Source organism: Vicugna pacos, chromosome 10 (assembly GCF_048564905.1).
Source record: "Vicugna pacos chromosome 10, VicPac4, whole genome shotgun sequence".
In the NCBI taxonomy this organism is placed as follows: domain Eukaryota; kingdom Metazoa; phylum Chordata; class Mammalia; order Artiodactyla; family Camelidae; genus Vicugna; species Vicugna pacos.
The window spans coordinates 49,073,551-49,097,219 of NC_132996.1; the positions used below are offsets into that span (position 1 = coordinate 49,073,551).

General features: G+C 36.0%; 1 protein-coding gene across 4 annotated transcripts in view; it reads left to right on the forward strand.

Annotated features, from left to right (window-relative positions):
• DNAJC24 (DnaJ heat shock protein family (Hsp40) member C24) overlaps nt 1–23,669 on the forward strand; it is a 48,504-nt gene that overhangs the window by 14,220 nt on the left and 10,615 nt on the right. For all 4 annotated transcript variants that reach the window (XM_006198344.4, XM_072969727.1, XM_072969728.1 and 1 more), the window contains exon 3: nt 16,942–17,080. In XM_006198344.4, the coding sequence (XP_006198406.1) occupies nt 16,942–17,080 (139 nt within the window). The remainder of the gene's footprint in view (nt 1–16,941; nt 17,081–23,669) is intronic.

Genomic DNA, 23,669 nt, shown 5'->3' on the forward strand with positions numbered 1-23,669 from the left:
TTTATAGAATTACAGAGAGTTAAGGCCTTGCTCTGGATTAGGTTTGGTTTCGGGCAATATTGTTGCTGGTTGGATCTTCTGTCCAGACCACTCAGACTTTCTCTATGTCAGCAATAAGGCTGTTTTGCTTTCTTATCATTCATGTCCTCACTGAAGTAGCTCTTTTAGTTTCCTTCAAGAACTTTTCCTTTGAATTCATTCACATGTTGACTGACTGGTGCCAGAGGCCTAGCTTTCAGCTTATTTGGATTTTGACATGCCTTCCTTACTAAGCTTAATCATTTCCAGCTCATGATTTAAAGTGAGAGGCGTGTGACTCTTCCTTTTACTTCAACACTTAGAGTCCATTGTTTGGTTATTAATTGGCCCAATTTCAGTATTGTGTCTCAGGGAATAGACAAGCCCAAAGAGAGGGAGAGAGACGGGGACCAGCTGGTCAGTGGAGCAGAACACACACAACATTATTAAGTTAGCTATCTTACATGGGTGTGGTTTGTGGCACCTCAAAACAATTACAATAGTATCATCAAAGATCACTGATCACAGATCACTATGACAGATATAATAATGATGAAAAAGTTTGAAATGTGGAGAGAATTACCAAAATGTGACACAGAGACACAAAGAGAGCAACTGCCGCTGGAAAAATGGCACTGAGGCTTGTTCAATGTAGGGTTACCACAAACCTTTACATTTGTGAAAAACATAATATCTGCAAAGTACAGCAAAAAAGAGCAGAAATAAAATGATACATGCCTGTATATAAATTCTAAAATGTGATTGCATGGTGAAGTCTATGTATAGCATTGCGATTAAGAATCCTGGCTTTGTATCACTTTGCCATGCCTTTGCGTCTCACTGTGCCATTATGATTTGTGTGATTCAAGAGGAGTGACAACCTCTCCGAGCCTCAATTCCTTCATTTACAAAAATTGAGAGATTTTTCTTATTCTTTTCTTTTTCATAAAGATTAAATGAAATAATGTGAAGTATTTACCCAGTGTCTTGCATGCGGTTCCTTACTATAATTTATCACCATCACCAGAAATTATGTATAAGATGCAGCTAGCAAGCCATGCAGGACCATATAAAAAGACTGCATAATGATATCATGCAAATTTAATGATCAGTGTTCAGCCAAACAAAAAGTTTAAAATGGTCAGATTACATTTTGGATGTGTGCTCTTTGTCATGTGTTCATTCCTGTATATGTTACACATTTATGTATACTTATATATCACTGTATAGAGTTGTCGTCATGAAAATTTAAGTACTATACTTAATGGAAAATTGAAAGATTTTCAAGAGTAGTTTTGATTAAATTGCATTTTCATATTGCCTTTGGACCTTGACATCTATGAAAACACTTCTGTAAGTGTTCAGTTAAATAACTTAGTGCTGTGTTGTGAAGTTAGTGCTATTGCCAGATTGCAGACACAGGAGAGCAGGGTTACACAGCAGATTGCACAGTAGTTTGTGGAAGAGAAATGCTCCCCCCGTCCCAGGTTGCTATATTGTAAGGGAAGAAGGACAAGGGCCAGTAAGTGTGGGAACATAACCTGCTCACACTGGCCTCAGTCCCTCGTCCTAATGTAACAGCGTGGGTCTCTCCTGCACAGCTAGGTGTTAGACTCACTTTCAGATTTCATGTTTTCCGTTCCAGTAACCTGTTCTTTCTTCCTCTAGTCAGTCCCTCCCTGATGTGTGTAACCACCGTAAGTCAAACAGGGTTATCAAAATGAAAGTTCATTTCCAGGGTACTTTCCAGAATAGGTGAAATACCCTTGGAGCAAAAGCACCCCCCAACCTTTGTCCTTGATTATCTGTTTTCCTTTCAGTTTTGGCCTGGAATTCCTTACTGTCTTGCTAACTCTTTGATGCTTTTAAGTGTTTTTAAATATATATACTTATACTGGTATTTTAGTTGTTTTCAGTGGGAAGGTTGGTTTGAATAACTGAGCCCCACCACTGTTGTAAACAAGTCCTCTTCTTGTTCTTCCCATTCCTTCCCGATCAAGGGGAAGGGAGTCCACTTCCCATTAAGATACAACTCTGACTCCTTCCTGAAGTTTTCACTTGTAGCTAGTCAGAAAGTCTCCCCTTTCATGTTCCACTGATACACTGTAATTCTGTTATCCCACTGACCACTTTCTGTCTTTACTGTAATTACTTAGGCCTATAGCTGCCTCTCAGCTAGAAGTAAAGTCCTTGGAGGCAGGAATCCTGTCTGTTATTTTTCTATCCTTGGAAGCACCAACTTTGTGTACTATATATAATACACTCTCTCTGCGTGTATTGGTTGATTGCACTGGATTTTGCTCAAGTAGAACGGAAGGGTTAAGAAGGGAGTTGGCTCCCATTATTTTGGCCTCTGTGTGGGTTACAGTACTGTTCTCCCTTTTTTCTTATTTCTTATGGGTTCAGTGATAATGTTAGATAGTCCTTGACCCATGTGAACTGATGACAGAATAGAGCCACAGCATGGGAAGTGATTTGACCTGTGACAGTCTTTGAGCTGATGTTTTGTCTATACCTGTCCTCAGGCTGTCCAGCTGTTACATTTCATTTTTAATAATTCAGCCAAGAGTGTGGAACCTCTATCACTTCAGGTTTTCAGTAATCTGAGGACATATTTTTGAGAACTTTAAATAGTGTTGAGAGGAGAATAGTGAGGTCAGGAAGAATAAATGTATGCTAGTTAAAGGACAGTATGTGAAAAACAAAATAGGGAATGTAAGTGTATAGTTTTCAGTTTATTAAGATAAAGAACACTTTTCTTATGAAGGAAGAATTAATAGTCATTAAAATTAAAAGACGTAAGTTTTTTAAAAACCTCAGTTACCCATTTTAATATGTCTTTTAGTTTGGACATGGCTGCTTCATAATCACAGTAGCTCTTACATACTATCTTGTAATTTAAAATATTATTTAACAATAATGTGACAAATTATTCTGCAATCCTAATATTAGGCTTTTAGGAAGTCAGTGTTTAGATGAGCTTCAGATGGTGAAGTACTCTCTACTGGAGCAGTTGTATTGTTGTGTAATAAGAAAGGACAGAAAAACTGGTTATTTAATCATGTTTTGTTTTAGCCATGATCTTTTCAGATACATTAAGCAAACTTAGAATTTACTCTTATAATAGACTTTCTGCATAACTCCCTAAAACTCTGTGACTATTTAGATATCCCTGTTCTGTGAGTGCCGTCTTACACACATACTGTAAGAATGTACCACTAAAGAATCTGAAATAAATTACATATTAAAAGATACCTGTTGGTTGGTTGTTTTGTGTTAAAATGTATGACGGTCCTGGAAATGTAAACGTTAAGTCACTCATGGTTCTGCCATGTGATTGACTGTGATCCCTCTGGGAGTGAAGTAAAGTAAATGTTATAACTTGAATTATTGTTGAAAGGTTGTTCCTTTTCCAAGTTAAGTAAACGGCCACTAAAATCACTAAAAATCTGAAGAAGTTTCTTGAATTATTTTTCCTTCCCTCTTTTGATAAGGTTATAAAAAGTTGATAGTAATAATGTAATATTAATAAGGCCTACACCTAATATTTATTTAAACCCAGAAAAAGATTAGAAAGGGGGTCTGTTTACCAGGTGCTTAAATATTTAAGTTGTAAGTTAAGCTAACATAATATTAAATAAAATCTGATCTGTTATCTTATCTGGAAAAATATATTTTCATGACAAATACACCTAGATAGCCAGGATCAAATTTAGAGTTCTTTGAGTCCTTGGAGTTCTGTGCCAGAATGCAGCAGGGCAGAGAAATTCACACTTGTCCTATCTCCCCGCTCTTCCTACCCCCACTGCAGGCGTCACTATAGGCTAAGCTTCTTCTGACTTGAGGCTGTTTGTGCAGGGAATTCCTGTGTTCTGAGCCCCTAAGAGAAAAGGGTAGGGCATGGCTGGAAGAGGGACATAGATTCCTCATGGGCAGATCCTCTTAACTAAGGACTTCATGGGGGATGGCAGGAGAGAAAGGGCAGAGAGAGCTTTCAGAGGCGATGGAGTGTGAAATGTAGTATGTATTTATATTATTATACAGTTGTTGTAGTTATGTTCTGTAAAGTTGCTGCAAACACAAAATTAGCAAATATGTAAACACTTCTCATAGGGGAAATACAAGGTTAGTTTCCTCTGAGCTTCTGGTCACGTTTTCAGCAATGTAACCTTGTCTTATGTGTACTTCTGTTTAAAGACACTTTAATATGTATTGTTGATTCATTAACATTGAACTCAGGGCCAGCAGCTCTGTAACTCATGCCTGAAGGAAGAAGCTTCTCTAAAATATGTATTTTCCCTCATAAGGCACGTCCCAGATTTCTGGTGCATGGGAGCAGTAGACAGCACTTAATGCTCTATGCTTGAGAATCATTTTAAATAGCAAAATTACAGCAAAAAACATGAAATGTGAAAAATGTGGAACTAAATAGACTGCAAAAAGGACACTTATTTACATGCGGTATGAGAACTAAAACATGAAGGCCTGGTTTGATTTCAGTTAGGGACGTGCATGTCAGATGATTCAAATTCTTCACCGCTCTGCGTGTCTGTGAATGACTGCAAAAGCATCACAAGTGTTAATTTTGGGGTTACAAATAAATTTTAGCAAGCAGGTGAATTTGCAAATGTAGAATCCGTGAACAGTGAGCATCTCTTGTGTTTGTATTATATTTATGTTGAAGGGCTTACTGTGGCCTCCCTGTCATGCCACACCCCATTTTAAAAATACTTAAATTGTATTCAGAATATGTTCCTTCACATTATATCATTTGATTTTTACAAAACACTGTGAGATGTATAAAAGACAGATAATTTTATTCATTAAGTATTTATTGATTGTCCTATATGTGCCAGGCACTGTGCTAGGTGCTACAGATATGATTAGTGGTAATATGATGGACAAGGGTCCTCACTTTTGTGAGTGGCTTATAGATTAGCAAGATTTCTTTCCATTTTTCAGGTGAGGAAATTTTGTACCATTAAATAACTTTTATTATAAATGACTACTGATAATGAAGCCAGAATAAGAATTCAGTTTTTCATATTTTATGATCAGTCCTGCTCCAGGTACTCTTTTCTCCTCTCTGTCTTACATTCTCCCTTTCCATTTGCTTTTCCCACTCATCCAGTAAAATGTCTTTCAAATATATTCTCCTTTGGCCTTCACTACGCTGGCTGTCACTCCTCTCTTCCACCTAGCCAGACATTACTTGACTACCATGTATTTGCTTTTCAGCTCACTCTTTCACCACTGCCCTTCTTCTGAATGGTGCCTTCTAAAGTAGCCAGTGTCTCTTACTTGCCATATTTAGTGGATTGACTGTGACATTTGCTGCTGTCACAGATCTTGCCTGTCTTGGAACTTTCTTCCTTGGGTTTCTCTGGAGCCTGTTTCCTGATTACTGCTTTCTAGTATCTTTTCCTTTATCTGATGTAAATGTTACTGTCCTTCAAAGTTTTATCTCTGTCTTTCTTCACTTATTACCAAATCAGGGACTCTTAATCTGAGGCCCAGGTATTTTTGGAGGTTTTGACCCCTCAATTGTATGCAAAATAGTGTGTGGATTTTTTTCTCCTCTCCCCAGCCTTTTTATCAGATTCATGGAGGAGTTGAGAACACAAAAAAAGTTGAGGACTGCTCTCTGTGTATTCCTGTAGCTTTACCTGCTTCACAGGTGACTTCCAAGTTTATGTCCCCAGGTTCCACCTTTCCCCTTGTCTGCCTCCTCCTGCCTTCATCCTCAGCATCCTTAGCATAGTTCCTTAGGAATATTATAGTAGTGTAGTAGTTTCCTTATTGCAGGTCCCCCTACCTCTCCTCTCCACCCATTCCATTCCACCATCAGGTTAGATTTTTTGTCTTTGAAACAAGTAAGCGGGGAAAAGTCCATGTTTCTTAGCATGAAGTTCCTTTATGGTCTGAATCTAGTCTGTCTTGTCAGCTTCACTTCTCATTACTTTGCTACTCAGTGGTTCTTTTGCTCATTCCCAGCGTAGCTTACAGTTCTGCTTTTCATAACTCTCATGTCCATTACTTAGTACGTTCTTGTTTTATATTTGCTGTTTCTCCACAGAATGCCTTCCCCCTCCCACTCTTTCACAGTTCCTCCACAGGCCAACTCCTGTTCATCCTTCAAAACCCAGTCAGCTGTCTTTATTTAGAAATCTTCCCAGTTTATTCTAAGTTAACAGCTTTTTCATGCTGTCATCTTTTCTTAGCACCTCATCCTTCCCATTGTATTATAATTAATTATTTACCTTTCTACACTCCCCCCACTAGATTATGAGTCCCTCAAGGACAGAAATCCTGCTTTGCTCATCATGAATCCTCATTGGCTTGTTAGGAAGCTGATAATGAGCCTTTTTTGAATGTATAAATACTTTTGGACTACAGTCTTGTACATAGATTATATTTTCTCTACCTGAATTAGAAAACCTTAAAAATGTTCAGACATCTTTAAAAAAAAGTCATGTTTCAATTGTTAACTATTGCATAAAACAATAACGTGAAGTGTTGATTGCTTCTTTAGGCAATATTTTACTAAGCATTAGGTGGCAGTAGTGTGTTGTACTTGACTTTACCTTTATAATTGTTCTTTTCAACTGGTCATAATTTTAATGTAGTGTCAAAGTGTAAAGGACACAGTTGTAGTGCATTTATAACTAACTTTTTGTAACATGATCTTGTTTTAAACTAGTTGACATCCTACAAAAAATAAAACAAAACTCAGCCATGTCAGTCAGTGTGTCTCTCTAGCCTACCTCAACTGTATTCAGATTCATCAGAGCATTACTACTGCCCCATCTTAATAGCACTTCCTCACCAACTCTTTAATGGCTGCTTCATAATAATAGTGATTTGCAATAAGAAAAACCAAAAATTATCTCAGAGGATATGTGTGTTCTCAGTGTCCTGAGAAGCTTATTTAGGCATTTATCTCAAAAATAGTATATTATGTTCATTGAATTTAACTACAGTTATTAAATGCTTTCTTTTTCTCTTTCACTCATCCATTTTTATCTGACTAAGGTCACTTCTTATGTTTATCAAGTTTTGTTTTAGGCAAATTTCTCTCACCATTAGGTGGTTAAAATTAAGAAGAATTGCCACCACCTCTTCAGTCTTTATGCATTTAACCCTACCATTCATATACTGAACACTTCTGTGTGAAAATGTGTATGTGACCACCCTTGTTTAGCAAGAATAACATTAGTTCAGCATCCTTAATTACACAAAAATCATGTTTCCCTGAATCCAGAGTGTAGATGAAATTAGTGTATAATATTTTGTACAGTTAATCTTGGAATTCTCTGTGCAGCTCATGTTGAGCATGTAATCAGTGACTTGTTTGATATGATTTTGGGAGTCAGGTGAGAGTCTTTATACTTAAATTGGATATAATGCAACCCATTGCATAAGATTTAAAATTTTTTCCTATGTACGAAGAAGAGGAGGTTGTGTTACACTTGTGTATAGTCAACAAAGAAAAGGAATGTGACTAGCAAAGGATTTGGTGCAAGATTGTATTTTAGAATTAGTAAATCTCACAGCTTAAACTATACTACAGAGGTAGGCCTTGGTATTGAAAAGGTTTTGCCATGGATTGAATGACCCAGCCACATATCATTCTGCGTCTTATGTTTCTTCACTTGTTGCACTCCAGTTCCTGCAATCTCCCTCTCAATTCTTCATCTGAAAGACATCATTGCCTACTATAAATATTGCATGTCTTTGTTTTCCTTCAGTGACTTTCAGTCTCTTCCCTTGCTTATCCTTCTCTTATTCCTCCTCCTCCTCTTCTGTCGCTCTCCCTCTTCCCCTGCAGTCTCCTCTGTCTCCACCACCCTGCTCTTCTCCTTCCTCTGCGTTTTCCTATCCTCCTCCTCCTTTTTTCCCTCCTCCTCTTTTACCCCTTTTTCTTGGAACTGCCAGTAATCTCCGAATGAGTCTCTTAATGTGATTTCAAAGGCAATCATTGTTATCAAGACATTTGGCAGAAGTTTTAAAATAACAGTCATCAGACCAAAAGGTTTCTTAAAAAATACTAATGGTGTTAAAATGACTCTTTTGAAGATTAGAGGCAATCAATCATTAGCAATTCTGGTAAGCCAAAGAGATGTACGCTTCTTCATACTGTTCTGTCAGTGTGGCTGCCACAGTCACGCTGAAGCCTTTCTCCAAGGCTTTCTCTGGGGACCATGGACTATGTTATATGTAGGATTCTACTACAAATAAATTCATAGGACTTTTCACAATGAATTCCTTAGTAAGATCTGTTGTTATGTTATGGAACCAAATCGTGAACTCTAGGAGAGCATATTGTTTTTGTTTACCTATACACTTTCACATTCTTAGCTATTCACTAACAATCCCAAAGTAACTGAGGAAGGCTAATTTTTATAGATACTTAAAAATCACAAATGTGCCTTTAAATTAATATGTGTGCATGTGTATGTATATGTGGTACATATATGTGTGTCTGTCATTCCTTGCAGAATAAGCAAATCCACAGACACAGAAAGCAGATTAGCTCAGGGGTAGGCGGAAGGAGAAATAGAGAGCGACTACTGATGGATGCAGGATTTCTTTAGGAAGTGATGAAAATATTCTGAAATTAGATAGTGGTGATGGCTACACAACTCTGAATATTCTAAAACCACTGAATTGTAGACTTGAAAATGGTGAATCTTATGATATGTGAATTATATCTCAATAAAGTTTTTTTTAAGTCAAGATCATAACCTGTAAGATTTGATAGAATGGGAGAAAATTAAAAATATAAATTCATATCTAAAAAACCAATAATTCTTCAAAAGGAGAGTGGCTCTATTAACTTTCATTCCTAATAATTTCACCTAAGTGAATTATAATAGTAAGAGTTTTACTCCATAGGATCAGATGTGACCTAGTCACACAAATTCTTGCTGTCTGACCCTAAAACTTTTCTTTCTGAAAAACTGGTAGCGGGTAGAGAAAGAGATATTAAGGACTTTTTTTTTTTTTTGTAAAGGATTTGACCTTTCTCATATTTAAGTCTCATGACTGTATATCCATGTTTTTTTCAAGTGTACTCTTTTGAATGCATTCCTCTTAATACCTATCTGTTTACTCGTTCCTCAGTGTGGGAAGTATTGAAGATGACCATTGGGCTGAAGCATATCCCATATCATATCTAGTCATTGTGGCAGCCGAATAGAATGACATGGTTAATATTTGTTTACTAGGAAAGAGTATGAGAGAAAAGACACGAAAGTGGAAAACCTCAGAGTAAACCTAAAAACTTTCCCTCCCCTCATCCAGTGCTGTCTAAATCAGAAAGTTTTAGATTTCATACTTTGGGAAGAGTATTACACACAACTTACATGCAAGTACTTATGGAGGATATTTGCACAAAGAGGCATTGTGCTAATCCCTGCAGAGATATGTATGTAGTTAAGATACAGTGTTACACGCACACACAACTAGTGTGATGCCCTCTGGATAGGAATATTAAACACAGCTTCAAGGAAGAGGTGCATTTGAACTGGTGAAGGATGTTCCATTGGAGACAACAGCATAAATAGGACATGGAAACAGAAAGGAATGTGTGTTCAGGGGTGATATCTGAAAGTCTAGTCTAGAATGTTTGGAATGACTAGACTGACATAGGTGGTATAGTGCTTACAGTAAAGCTGAAATGGTAGGTTGGAGTTCTTTTATTGGAAGACTTTACCTGTAAGGATAAAGAATACAACTAATTTATATGCAGTAGGTTGACAGTTAAAATTTTTGAGATGGAGATGACATGGTCAGGGTTTTATAATAAGGCAAGTGAATTTGGAAGCAGGTGGAAGAACTGGAGAGCTTTAAAAGATGAATACTGGAGACCAGACAAGAGCTACTGTTGTTTTGAACTAGGTTTGTTATTGGGAATAGAAAGGACATTATGTAGGTGAATCTACAGAATTTGGTGGTTAATAAAATAAGGAAAACAGAGGTTACCCTTATGTTGTAGCCTGCATTATTAGGAAATGTATTTTTCTTTCATTCATTTGGCATTTATTAAAGCATGGTGGTAATTTTAACAGAACAGGGGATTCAACAAGAGGAACTAATTTTAGAGCCTGGATGAAAATTTGGTTTTAGACATGTTGAATTTGTAGTACTAATAAGATAGCTTTTAGAAGATATTTGAAATTTGGTTCTGGAATTCAGGGAAGTGTGAAGCTAGAGATAAAGAGCTAACATACTATTAATGATACTAAACTCGGTGTTACTGTGTAGAGAAAAACCAAATGCTGTATCTTCACAGGCCACACTGATAGATCAGATATCAACAGGATGATTTGGAAATTTTTGTTTAATCAGATTTGCCCAGAGTCCTTTCCATAGTTAATCATTATTTTCTATTTGCAGTCAATATTTTTATAAATCAAAACAGCATAATCACAAATGTATAGTAAAGGATTAATGTATGACCATCTTAACTTTTTGTTCAGTTGAAGGTTTAATTAGCAAGCTATTGGTAAAATAAAGCATATTTCCTTTTAAAAAGTAAAGTAAGAAAGGCATTAAAACAGATGGACATCTATTTAGGTGATCTGAAATACTGCCTTATTGTGTAGTGGTCAATTTACCATAAAACTGTCTTATGCATTCACTTTAAAGAAATACCATTTCATTGCAACTTTATGTTGCTTAGTCAATAGAACAGGTCATCTGGAGCTAATGAATGTATAAATTTCACTTAAAAATTTTTTTAGAAGTTGTGAGACTTTTCACAGTGGATTGTATTATGCTCTTTTCAAAACTTACACATACTTCAATTTTCTTTCCCCTTCTAGTAGAAAAACACATATCTCTCTGTTTTCTAGTAGAAAAACACTTGACACTTACGTTAAACCTATCAGTGGACACCATTGCTGTATTCAGTAGCTGAAGTCTTGTATAAATTATACCTACCTCTTTAAAAAAAATCAACAGGTTAGAATACAACTAGCATATTGTTCAGATTTCATCAGTTTCTTAATCACTGAAATAAGTTGGCATTTGTGCAAACAAGGAAATAAAGAGGTTGGCATTTGTGATTACTGAACAAAAGTTATCAAATATCAAAAAATTTCTGACTTAGAACATTAATGTAATTTTCATTGCGGTGCTGTAGGTTAACAATTGAGGAATGTCACCTAGCATTTTTTCCTTTCTGGATACATACCTGGACGAGTGTGTCTATGAAGGGGAAATTTTTATCAAACACTAATTTTCTGACTTGCAACTAACTATGTTTTAAGCAGTAGAGGCTAACTAACGGTAGAGGCTAACAGTGTGCCTCTCAGACTTCAGCACGCGAAGTATTTGCCTGGAGAGTTTGGGGAAACAAATTCTGAGGTCCCTCTCTGTACGTTTGGTACGGGGCTGTCTTCTAAGGAGCCCTCAGAGAATGCTGATACTGCAAATCTGAGGAACACATTTTGAGTTGCACTGAGCTGACACAATGTGACAGTCACTCCGGGATTAGTAATTTAGAAGGCGCTTGGATTTATTAACATGGAGAAAATCTAAAATGGAAATAAAATGTTCCATGTTGAACAACCCATTGCCCAAAACATCTCAGCTAGTTAGAGTTGAGTCCATAATTAAAACATTGGTTGTCAATTGGTCAGAAAATAGGTAACATAACACCATTTCTGATAAAATACTATGTCATTTTCTGTATATCTTTTGTAGTGTCACTAGTAATCCTGTATTTTTATATCAAGACAGTTTCTTAAACTTTTGTGTTCATTTTTCTCATCCTCAGTAAATGGCATGGGGATTTAAAAAACATAGGTCTGTATAATTGAACAATTTTCCTCACATGTGAGCAAGGTATATAGACTGTAAAGTTGTGTCAGGTCGACTGAGAATAATGCTAAAACTTTGGCAATAGACAGTTTTGTCCTGTTATGATAAAGAATCACAGACACCCACTCTCAGTATTTTTAGTATTGTAATGTATTTATGATTTTTAAATTTTGAGTATACTGTAGTCTTCTACTCAGCAATACTTAACTTTTTAATGTTTTCAGAGGTTGCCATATGTACTTGAAAGTAATAAACTAGTCTAAACTGGTCTGTCATTCAAACCTTTCATATCAGTCTTTTCATTAGTTTTTTATGTTGTGCTTTTTCTCTGTTTAACATTGGGAGAAATTTCTCATTTTCCCTTACTGGCTTAGAAAGATTTACTAAATTCCTTTAAAAACATTTAGACATGTCTGATGATGTTTAAATGCACGGATCTTAAGTGTTCAGTTTGGTGAGAGGTGGTATTATGTAACCATTATCTCAAACAATATATAGAACATTTCCATTCCTCCAGAAAATTCCTTTATGCCCCTTTCCAGTTAATTTCCACCCCCTACCCCCACCGGAAAACCAACTGTTAATTTTTGTCACTGCTGTCATCCCTTGGTATCCTCAAGGGATTGGTTCCAGGTCATCCCAAGGATACTACAGTCTGAGGATGTTCAAGTCTTTTATATGAAATGGCATGTCCATAGATGGAAGGCCAACTGTATAGATTAGTTTTGCCTGAATTTGGATTTCATATCAGTGTAATCACATACTGTGTACCCTTTTGTTTCTTCTTTTGCTCAACACTAATGTTTTAGATATTCATCTGTTTTATTACTGAGTGTATCATAGTTTTTTTCTTTTTTGTTGTTGAATAGTATAGAATATACCAAAGTGTATCCATTCTCCTGTTGATAGATATTTATGGTTCCAGTTTCTGGTTTGTTATGAATAAGCCTTTTTGTGGACATACATTTTTATGTTTTATTTTTCTTAGGTGTATATCCAGAATCGGAATTGCTTGACCATAGAGTAGATGTATGTGTACCTTTATAAGAAATTGCCAAATTGTTTCCTGCCAGCAGCCTATGAAAGTTCCTGTTATTCCATATTCTCAGCAGCATTTAGTGTTATCAGTCTTTTTTATTTTAGCCATTCTGTTAAGATGTTTAGTAGTATCTCATGACTTTAATACACGTTTTTCCTGATAACTAATGAAAAAGTTTGCGTGTACATTGATGTGCACATTGTCTATTCATTTGTCTTCTTTTGAAAAGTGTTCAAGTTTTTTCCCACAATTTTTAATTAGTATGTCTTTTTAGTATCAATTTATAGAATTTTTTTTAATATATTCTGGTACAAGTTAGAGAACTATTTAGCCATTATTTTTTTTTCCCCAGTCTGTGGCTGTTAATTTTCTTAATGGTATCCTTGATGAACAGAAAGTTTTAAAATTTGATGAAGTTCAGTTTATCCATTTTATGTCATTGTAAGTTTGTGCTTTTTGTTTTCTGTCAGAGCAATCTGTGCCTACCCCAAGGGGCAAAGATATTATCTTGTGTTTCCTTCTAGAAGTTTTATGGTTCTGTGTTTTATATTTATATCTATGATTCATATTGAATTAATTTTTGTGTATGAAATGAGATGGGGATTGATGTTGATTATTTTTTTTCCACATGGACACCCAGTTGTTTCAGCATCATTTGTTCTAGACTGTTCTTTCCCAATTGAATTGCCTTGGCACATTTGTTGAAAATCAAGTGACTGTATATGTATGGTCTATTTCTAGACTCTTCTGTTCCACTAGATCGATCTGTTTGTATGTGTTTATGCCAGTTCTACATTCTTGATTACCATAGCTTTGTAGTAAGTCTTGAAATCAGGTCATGTAAGGCCTTTGACTTTGTACTTTTTAAAGATTCTTTTGCCTGTTCTAGATCTTTTGTTGTTCCATATAAACACAGAATTGGCTCACTGGAATTTTGATAAGAATTGCATAACATTTTTGTATCATTTGAGGGGAAATTGGCATGAATTTCCCATCATGAATATATTATTTCTTTCCATTTCTTTCCCTTTTTTTCCTTTGAGGCTATAGTAATTGGTAATTTCTTAAACTTTCATTTTTCAGTTGTTTGTAGCAGTATTTGCCGACTTCTTAATTTTGAATTCTTTCCTTCCAGGTGACTTAAATTCTTCCAATTCCAGCAAAATGCAGTCCAATTTAGTATGGTGGCAAATAGAAGTTAAAATAAATGAACTTTGCAACATTGATTTTAGTACATACCTATTCTGTTAATAAAGAATGTCAGTATTTTCTTTATTTAATTGGTGAATGTTTTCCTCAGAACTCCCTGTTGTTTGTATGATTTAGCTGGCTTTTTTCCAGTATAAAGAAGTCCATGCTATCTTTTTGTGGCTCTTTTTGGCTTCTCAAGTAGTTAGTAAGCCAGCCCCTGGATCACAGAATGCTTTAGAGTTTCTCTGTCTTTCATTTATTCATTGAATGAATGAAGTAGGAATAGCTTTGGGCTCTCAACAGTGGGAAGGTTTGGCTAGTGGGATTCAAAGAAAAGAAGAGCAAAGATAAAAGAAGCCTTGACAGCAAGAAGAAAGTGGCCGTGGTCTCTTAGGGTGATAGTGCATGCTTGAGCCTGCCTCTTACTGGAGGGCTCTAATACAGAAATAGTAAGGAAAAGATCTAATATTTACTTGGGGGTTAGAAAGCCCTGAAACCGAATATTAGAGGCTTGGTTTCCATGTGTAGTAAAAAGTTACAGATTTTAAGTTAAGAATGTGCAAAATAATGACACCATTTTATTAATAGACCTTGTAATTGAAACATCTTTAAAAGTTGTAGTGTCTGTTAAAGTCCAGTTTTAAGCCATAGGTGTATTTAGACTGTATAATTTCACGTGGTTGCTGAAATAAATTACCACAAACTTGGTGGCTTAAAACAACAGAAGTTTATTCTTTCACAATTCTGGAAGCTGTAAGTCCAAAAGCAATATAATTGGGCCCAAATCAAGGTGTTGGCTGGGCCATGATTCCTCCAGAGGCTCTAAAGGATGATCTGTTCCTTGTCTCTTCCATCTGGTGCCTGCCAATATTCCTTGGCTTGTGGCCTCATCACTCCAGTCTTTAAGGCTAGTGTTTAAAATCGCTCTCTGTACATCACCTTCCCTCTGTGTGTCAGGTCTCTCTCTGCCTCTTTCCTATAACACTTTGATTGTATTTAGGATCCACCTGGACAATTCAGGATAATCTCCCCGTTTCAAGATCTTTAACTTAATCACACTGCAAAGACCTTTTCCCCAAATAAAGTGACATTACGAGTACCAGGGGTTAGGACCTCATATCTTTGGGGGCTATTATCAGCCTACCACAGAATGTATTATCTTTTTTAGACCTTCATTTTGTTCTGGAACTTGCTGTCAGAACAAATTGGACTGAGGCTTTTAGCACCCCAAATGACATACTCTCTTGTTGTAACTGTCATTTTTAAATTAAAGTCTATATCACAGAATAAAATGTATTGCATTCTAGTAGCACAGCAGAATAGATCGAAAAGCCTCAGATGGTGAATTAGTTATTTAAAATCATAGTCAGGAAAATAACAAATTACTTATTGAAAGAGGTTGAATTGTGCTTTAACTACCATGGAACTGATATATGACTCAAAATTTAGTAATAGCTTTTAGTTTGGGGCAGCCAGAAACTAATTCTTGGCTTTATAGGGCTTTCTTGGTCAGGTTGGAGCATGAACAGGCCCAATCTGTTCTGTTCATTGTACCAGCCACTATTCATTTTTATGGTGGCCTGTTCAAAATTACTTGCCACCTTCTAGTCTGTGCTCCTACTATACAGCTATAAGATTAGAATATTTCTCTAGGGCCTTACTCAGTGCTTGTGAGATACTGAAATTGAGTTTTCACATGTAAGTATATCTTAAATGTATACTAGTGGTGTATTTGAGCATATTGCATGTAATAACATTGAAACCTACCAAACTTGTTACACAAATCTTCTTCATACAGTGTTAGAAGAAGGATTAGCAAGAGATCTTTAATGTAACCCACTTTATTTTGGCTTTGGTACATTACTTAATATCCTAGCCTTAAGGATTACTTAAACCCCAGTATGGGAATAACAGACGAGCATCATTTGTTAAATCATGGCCTAAAAAAGATGAAACAATAAAGCCTTAGTTTCCTTTTTTCTTCAGTCATTATTTTAATCAGCTTAAATATTTAAATGTTGATAGCTGGTAGAGTTGTCATAGGAAGAGAGAAAGAGAGAGAGTTTGCCAGCGGGAAAATAGAAGCCTGATTCTCTTTGTTTGCCCTGTAATCGTTTTCCCAGCATGCATGATGTTCATTAGTTCTTTTGGGCAGCCAAATACCACAATAGCTTTTGCTCTGCTAGTGAGGATCACCAGCAGTGTGGAGAATTTCAACATGAAAACAAATATAAGAAAGATTTATTGATGAATTAATTTGTATTCAAGTGTTTTATTCCATTCTTTAAAGTTGTTTCTTATGAATCTGCCCTAAAATAATCATTTTTCAGTTAAAAACTTGTGTTTGGGGACTTTTAACTTTAAAATCTTCTGGGCTGAGCCAGAAGATGAAAAACGTTGTATTTTAAAGTAAAATTGTATAATTTCATAAGAAAGCCTAGTAGTCCACTGTGATGATACATACAGCCACGCACATTTTGTAAGGGGAGCTTCATACTCTGCATAGTTTGTACTCTTCCTTTGTTATGTCCTACTAGTCTGCATGTACCTATTTCTGCTTGTGTTAGTCATCCTCTCTAGGTAAATTGTCCTTGAGACCAGTGATTCCATCAGCAAATTATCCAGAAAATGCTGTCTTTGCACGTTGTGACAAGTCATGTCACTGGTGGATTTATAGCTACTCCAGTGGTCTAATTAACCTGGCAGTTGTCTCCTGTGCCCAACACTGTTGTCTTGTTGCTTGGCATCTTAGTTTTCATCTTCTCATTACCTTCTCTCTTAACTAAAGCTCAGGTTTACATTTTTTTTTTACCTACCCCCACTCAACCCTCTCTACTCATCACCCCCCCCTTATTTTTGATTGGCAGTATCATCCAGATAAACAAAGTGCAGATGTGCCAGCAGGAACAGTGGAGGAGTGTATACAGAAATTCATCGAGATTGATCAGGCATGGAAAATTCTAGGGAATGAAGAGACAAAAAAAGAGTATGACCTGCAGCGGCATGGTAGGTACTTGTGGTGAGGAGCGCCTGCACATTGGCAACTCTTTGAAGCGCAGTCTGCAGCCATTCCTGGGGAGCATTTTCTAGCATTACACCAAGTTATTATTGCCTCGTTTACTCCTCCCCTCCATCATTGTTTTTAATTATGCCCTATTCTTAGTAGTGATTACTGTGTATCCACTGAGAAGTTAACAAAACTACTAGGATGTGGCTTCTTGTGAAGCCGTGAAAACTACTTTTTATAACTAAACAAAAATACATAATTACATGTTCCTAATTAATATTTTTTGTTTAAAAACTTATTAAATTTTATTATGTTCTGATTAAAATTTTAATTGTAGTGCTTTTAAGACTGTATGCTGTAAAAATGACAATCTAAAGGGAGACACTGTAAAGGATAACACCATAAAAGCATTATTTGCCGTCTCTGAGCTTGTTTAAGGCTAGGTTTTCATGATTATCTCCTGGATAAACTATAATCCTTGTAAGATTGCTATAAAAGATATTTTAGGAATGCATATTTCCTAAGCAATTTTAAAAGTCATTTCTTTTATGCATTTTAGAAAATAGCTTCTTAAAACAGTGACAAGCTCTTCTGAGAAAGAAAGGGAGAAATGTAGGTCAGGTTTGTCACACATGGACTGCAGTTACACGAAGTGATAGGCTGTCTTTCAGCACTGGCCTTGGGATAGGAGTCCCTCAGCCTTCTATTTGAACCTTCAGTATGCACCCTCCATGCTAATGGGGGGAGTCAATAATCAGTTACAGCCTGTGGGGAAAACACTCAATTGCTCTCTGCGATAGCGCACCAGGCTGAGCATTGACTCAGATGTGTTGATAAAAGCTCGCTGTCTCTATACTTGATTATTGAGTCCCGTCCCATGCCCTGCGCTGGCACACCATCAACCTAACAAAGTGATGTTAAGCCTCCTACTACTAGGGTTGTGAAAATTTGATTTGAGAAATAAGGCTTTATTTCTAAAACACAGCATCATAGGATAAACCCAATGATACATAGAGAGTATCTGTATCTATTTTCAGAGGGAGTTGTATTATAAAATTAAATATTTCTTACAGGCAGTGTGTGATACCTTTGTGTAAAGACTTCATGAGCTATTTGTTTACGTACTAGAGTATTTGTTCTTAATAGTGACTGAGTGTACTTTTGCAGTGAATTTGGATTAACTTTCAATTATGGCTGGAGTATATCCTATTTGGTACATATATGAGCATCTTTCAGAGGGTGCATTTCTTTTGTAAACACATTTGTACTTCTGGCAAAAGACTGTAGAGGTGTTTCCATTTGAGGATGACTTTTATCTATAGATACATCTTTGACTTTGGTTCACATGGTAAAATTTCTCTGAAAGTGTTGAAACTAATACACATAAATGTGTTGTGTGTGAGAATTTACCTATGTTCCTAAAGTGACCAAGTTCTATAGGAGATGACAATCTCTCCTGGTGCTTTGCTCGTCTTTACCAGTCTTTATTCTGTGGTGACGATTTGCTTAAGGTGAGGACAATCCACCAAACTGTATCTTAAGGAGCGTAGGGTACGTACTTGCACTGTCGCTCTGCATTTTTGCCACTCCACAGCTTGGTGCTATTAAGAAACCTATCAATGAAACTGACTGTTGTCTAAAGAGGGGAGAAGTAGGGGGAGATCAAGAACCAAAAAATATTCTCTCTCACTAAGGTATAGGATGAGGTGAGGAAGACCAGAAATGGAGAGAAATAGGGTTAAAAGTGAGCAATAGAATTGCATGAAGGAAGGTTTAAGAGATGTTGGAAGAACAGATAATCAGCATCTTCAGGCCTTTCTCATTGCCTTTGAGAAGTCCTTGGAAATGTGGATTTCTTTTGAGCTTTGAGTCCTTGATTTTGAGGTTTTAATGGAAGCAACTGTAGCCTACTGTACAGGGGGTTCTTGTAGGTCATTGATGAGGTCACAACAAAGTTTAGACAAACCAAATGCAGTGAGAGTTGGGCCTGATTCATGATTTAGGTTCATAGGCATTTATTTAAAGGAGCATCATTTAAAGGAGCCCTTGACATCCGTATTTCTTTGCTTCACAAAATAAATTATCAAAAGAAAAAGTGTAGGGTAGATAACCTAATGTAAAGTACCTGTATTTTTTCTCCCTCATTACCATTTCTGTATTTTTAGTTGACATTTTGTTTTAGGGCAATGTTGGCCAGGTTGAAGAAAAGCAAAATTCTGCTAGAAATTTATATCATAGTTTGCTCTGCAAGTTTTCAGATGGGTGATTACTGAATTGAGCTATTTTAGAAGGACCAGCAGAAACACAAATTTTCATGACATTTTAGTACCTCAGATATTAAGTACTAAGTATTTCCTTCATTACTAGAGGCTCCAGATAGTGAGAATGCTTTGTCTCAGTTTTAAATTGAGATTGGCTTGCTGTTTAGATAAGAATTAGAAGTTTCTTATCCAAATATAACTTGCTGGTTTTAAGCCTTTCACACTAAAGCTCTTTTAAAAAATCTCATAATAAACCTAGTTTTGTATTGTCATTTCTTTTAAATAGCAAAATTAATTTTTCCTTCTTGACCCATCATCAGTAAATGGCTCCTCAAAAGAAGGAAATGAACTTGAACTTCTAACAGTGAGGATTTAGATTTGATAGAAGGAAAACCTTTGAGAGTGATAATTTGTTAAAGACCAGGATAGGTTACCAAGAGAGAGAGAATTTGTTATAACCAGGTCAAAGCACTCTTTTTTTTCTGGGTCACCCCCTGGGGACATGAAAATAGCTTTGTTATACAGAACTCTTTTTGCATGTGGTGACAGTTCATTGTAGAACTTTCTTTTCATAGGGTGTGCTTTAAATATGTTTGTTTCCTTCCCTCCATTAATGTGGAGTACAAAATAAGTTTGAATTCTTTAATGCTTGGGAAGAAGGCAGGAGATGTTTTATTGGCTGATGTTGAATGCTTCTCATATTTCACAGCTCAGAGTTGGTGCCCTGTTATAAGGAAAGCCTCATCAACATTGCCTACAACCATTTGTTTCTCTAAAAGATCATTTAAAGGAGCCCTTGACATCCATATTTCTTTGCTTCACAAAAGAAATTTTTATCAAAAGAAAAAGTCTAGGGTAGATAACCCAATGTAAAGTACCTGTATTTTTTCTCCCTTGTTTCCATTTCTGTATTCTTAGTTGACGTTTTACTTTAGGGCAACATTGGCCAGGCTGAAGAAAAGCAAATCTAAAAAAGGATGAGTAACATTCTATTTCCAGATACTATACATTTTGAAAGCAACGTTAAGTAGTGAATTTAATCAATTAGTTCCAGTTGGGCATATTTACCTTATTGTTCTAAAGATACTTCCAAAAGGCTGTTTCCCATGTTCCCTTGAAAGAGATGCTGTTATTCAGGATTAGGCTTTGCACTTCAGACGACCAGATAAACACTTTGGAAAATCTTTCTAGGATTTGTAAAATGTTCATATGAATAATATCTGTTGAATACATTTTTGTGCCCTTAAAATCTTGTGGGGAGTTTTCTCATACTAGGTGTATTAAAAAAATCACACTAGCAGTATATCATAGAAAAATAATAGGGATCATGATTCAGTAGCTTTGTAATGTGGCAGTCACAGATCTCTGATGTCTCAGTGGCTCTCTAGAGTGACACAGCTTATGAGTTAGTTCACTGTGATCTGAAGAGGAACAAACCTTCAAATGAAGTCAGTTAAATTATCTTATTAAAAAAAAGTGGATTGTATCTAATAATTGGCATCCTTGGTGGCGTATTATTTTATTTTAAGATACTCTCTGTTAGTGAATTATTTTGATAATGCAGAGCTTTCATCCTGCACAGTTGGCCAAGTACTTGGATACCGAAGACAGCCAGGCTCTGAAGAGGATTGAGCCAGACATTGTAGAGTTAGTGTGTCTTTAAGCTAATCAGCTATACTCTCCTTACCTAGATACAAAAGATCGTTTCTAGTACTGTATTATACAGTTCAGTTCATCCCTTTGTTAGTATAAATATTTGAGAATGGGAGATAAGCAATAAAATCTTGGACCAAATGAACAATGTATCTTAAAACTCCATCAATGTTTGCTTTAGAGAACTGAATTAACATGTAGTTTCTTAAGCTTAAAATAAGAATCCTTCCTGAAAAGCAAGTAATGCTGAAGACTGATTAGTTCAATAGGAAAGGAAATAATACTTTTAAATGTAGATAATAAGAATTTGGGTTAACTGTTTGGAATAATGACTTCAGTTCAGTAGATAGTTGTGTAAATTATGTGCTAGAACTGACCCTTATAAAATATTTGTATTAGATTAGGGTTTCCATTTATGGTCATATCAGTATTTCTGTTTGGTTTTAGGAATTTGAAAATTGGCTGTAAAAATGTGCTTCAGGTAAAACTTGAAGATAAGCATCAGGGGGCATGTTTTTTTGGTGACTTGTTTCTGGGAAAAGTAAGTATGTGAAATGATGCAGAAAATCCATCTAGACAGTTAGGGCCTGGCATTTATTCAGAGAGAAGAGAGTATAGACAAAACTTTCTGTGAGGGTCCTCCTGCTCCATCTTATTTGTCACAAGAACGTGACTACTCACATTATTTGTTACTTTTACTTGAATGCAAATAACTTTTCTGCAATGAAAATGTATTTTAAGATAATTTCTCAATGATTTTGAATAAAAATTTGGCTAGTTTCAAATGTTTATTGAAACCTATGGGCAAGATTATAGTAATAATCCTGGTATTCTTGGATATAATTGGAAGTTCTGATTTAATAACAGAAAATGCAGGATCTTAGGAAGTTTGTGTCTCCAACTTTAGCCTCTCTCCCAGTTCCTACCTGGGTACTTGACCTAGTTGAAATCAGTGCATTCAAAACAAAGACTGGGTCCACCTTTCTCATTGCTTGTTTTTAACCCTCAGCCTTGAAGTCTTTGTTTCGTATTATACTCTGAGTGCTTCTAGTTTGTTCAGTGTATAGCCAATGAATTAGAAATGAATATTGGCATTCATTTTTAGTGGTTTTTTTTTTTATGTGATCTTTTTATTCTCACAGCTACCACAGTAGTCCATACCCAAATTATAACATATACTCAGGATATTTATTTCCACAGCTGCTAATTGGCCTGCCCCCCACAGTCATTTACATTTTGATTGGTCTAGCTTTCTTTTTTATTCCTCTGTTTAAGAGCTTACATAACTACCCTCTCCCTAACACAACATTTACCCATTCACCTGGAATTTAAATGGGACAGAAGCTTTTAAGTTTGTCCCTAAATACATTTTCCAGCCTCATCACCAGTCACAGACCTAATGTGAATCCTTTCCCCATCCATTTAGAGACTCCCAAACACATATGCTTATGCTGTTTATCGTTACTCAGAACATCCTCCCATTCTGATTCTTTGCAGCTTATTCTTTGTTCAAGTTCCAATTCAAGTCTTCCTTTCTCCCTCCCACCAAGCCCCCCCCCAAAGTCTTCCCTGATATTCTAATCTACTGTTATTATGTCTAACCTCTGAATTTAATCCACAAATTAATTATCTTGAATTTGGCTCCCATCTTTCAGTTCTGTTTGATGCTTTGGAAGGACTACATAATTATATGTACTATGGCTTTGATAATAATGGATCAATTTTAATGGGACTGACAATAACAAAGTACATCAAACTTCTTAACACTGTTGCAAATCTCAACAAGGTCAAGAGTTACTACCTTCCTACATTGTGGTACTTGAGACTACCCCTTCTTCCCCTCAATAGTTGAGTCATTTTCCTATGGTCTCATATAGACAGGTCAACACAAACAGTATGAGATAACAGTTAAAATAGCTGCCATTTGTTGAGCACTGGAACTGTGGTAATCGTCTTTTAATCATTGTTTAACAACCTTGTAAGGAGGATACTAATATCTCTTCCTGAGGAGTCTGAGACTCAGAGGGTTTAAGTAATTTGACTAAGATCACATAGCTAGTAGCTGGTAGAGAGGAAACTCAAAGCCATTCTCTGACTCTAAATCACTGTATTGGGCTGCCAAGTTTTGAATAGGTGTGTACAACCTACTATTTTAGTTACAAATAGTCAGGAATGAGGCATATTTGAGGGTCAGAATGAGAGGCCAGGAGTATTTCTGCTGCCGTGTTTTACCTTTCTGTAGTGAAACATGATATTCAGTTTCCAGGTTTCATGTGGTACCTTTCATGAGCACTGGGTTTACATTCAGCTTATAAAAGCTCTAGTTCTTCAAGTCCATAATTAATTTCCAACTTTGTAATTTTCTTCAGTGTGGAAATCCTTGCAGTTGTGGCTCTTTAATTTCATCTGGGAAAGGATTATAGAGCTTTATGATTTAATGGGCAGGTTTCAAGTTAAATGTTGCCTGATTCTGAATCTCTTACCAAAGTAGAGATTGTTCCAAGAACAGACTATTAAGGACAAGGAAACTGACTTTCTTCAAGTTATTTCCTATGTGAGAAATTTAATTATGTATAGTGAAATGATTTTTAAGAATGATCGTTTAAAATTAAATTAGTTGGTTTTAAAACAAGATACTAGGTTAGACCTAAAGGAAAATACTGCTGTTTGCTTT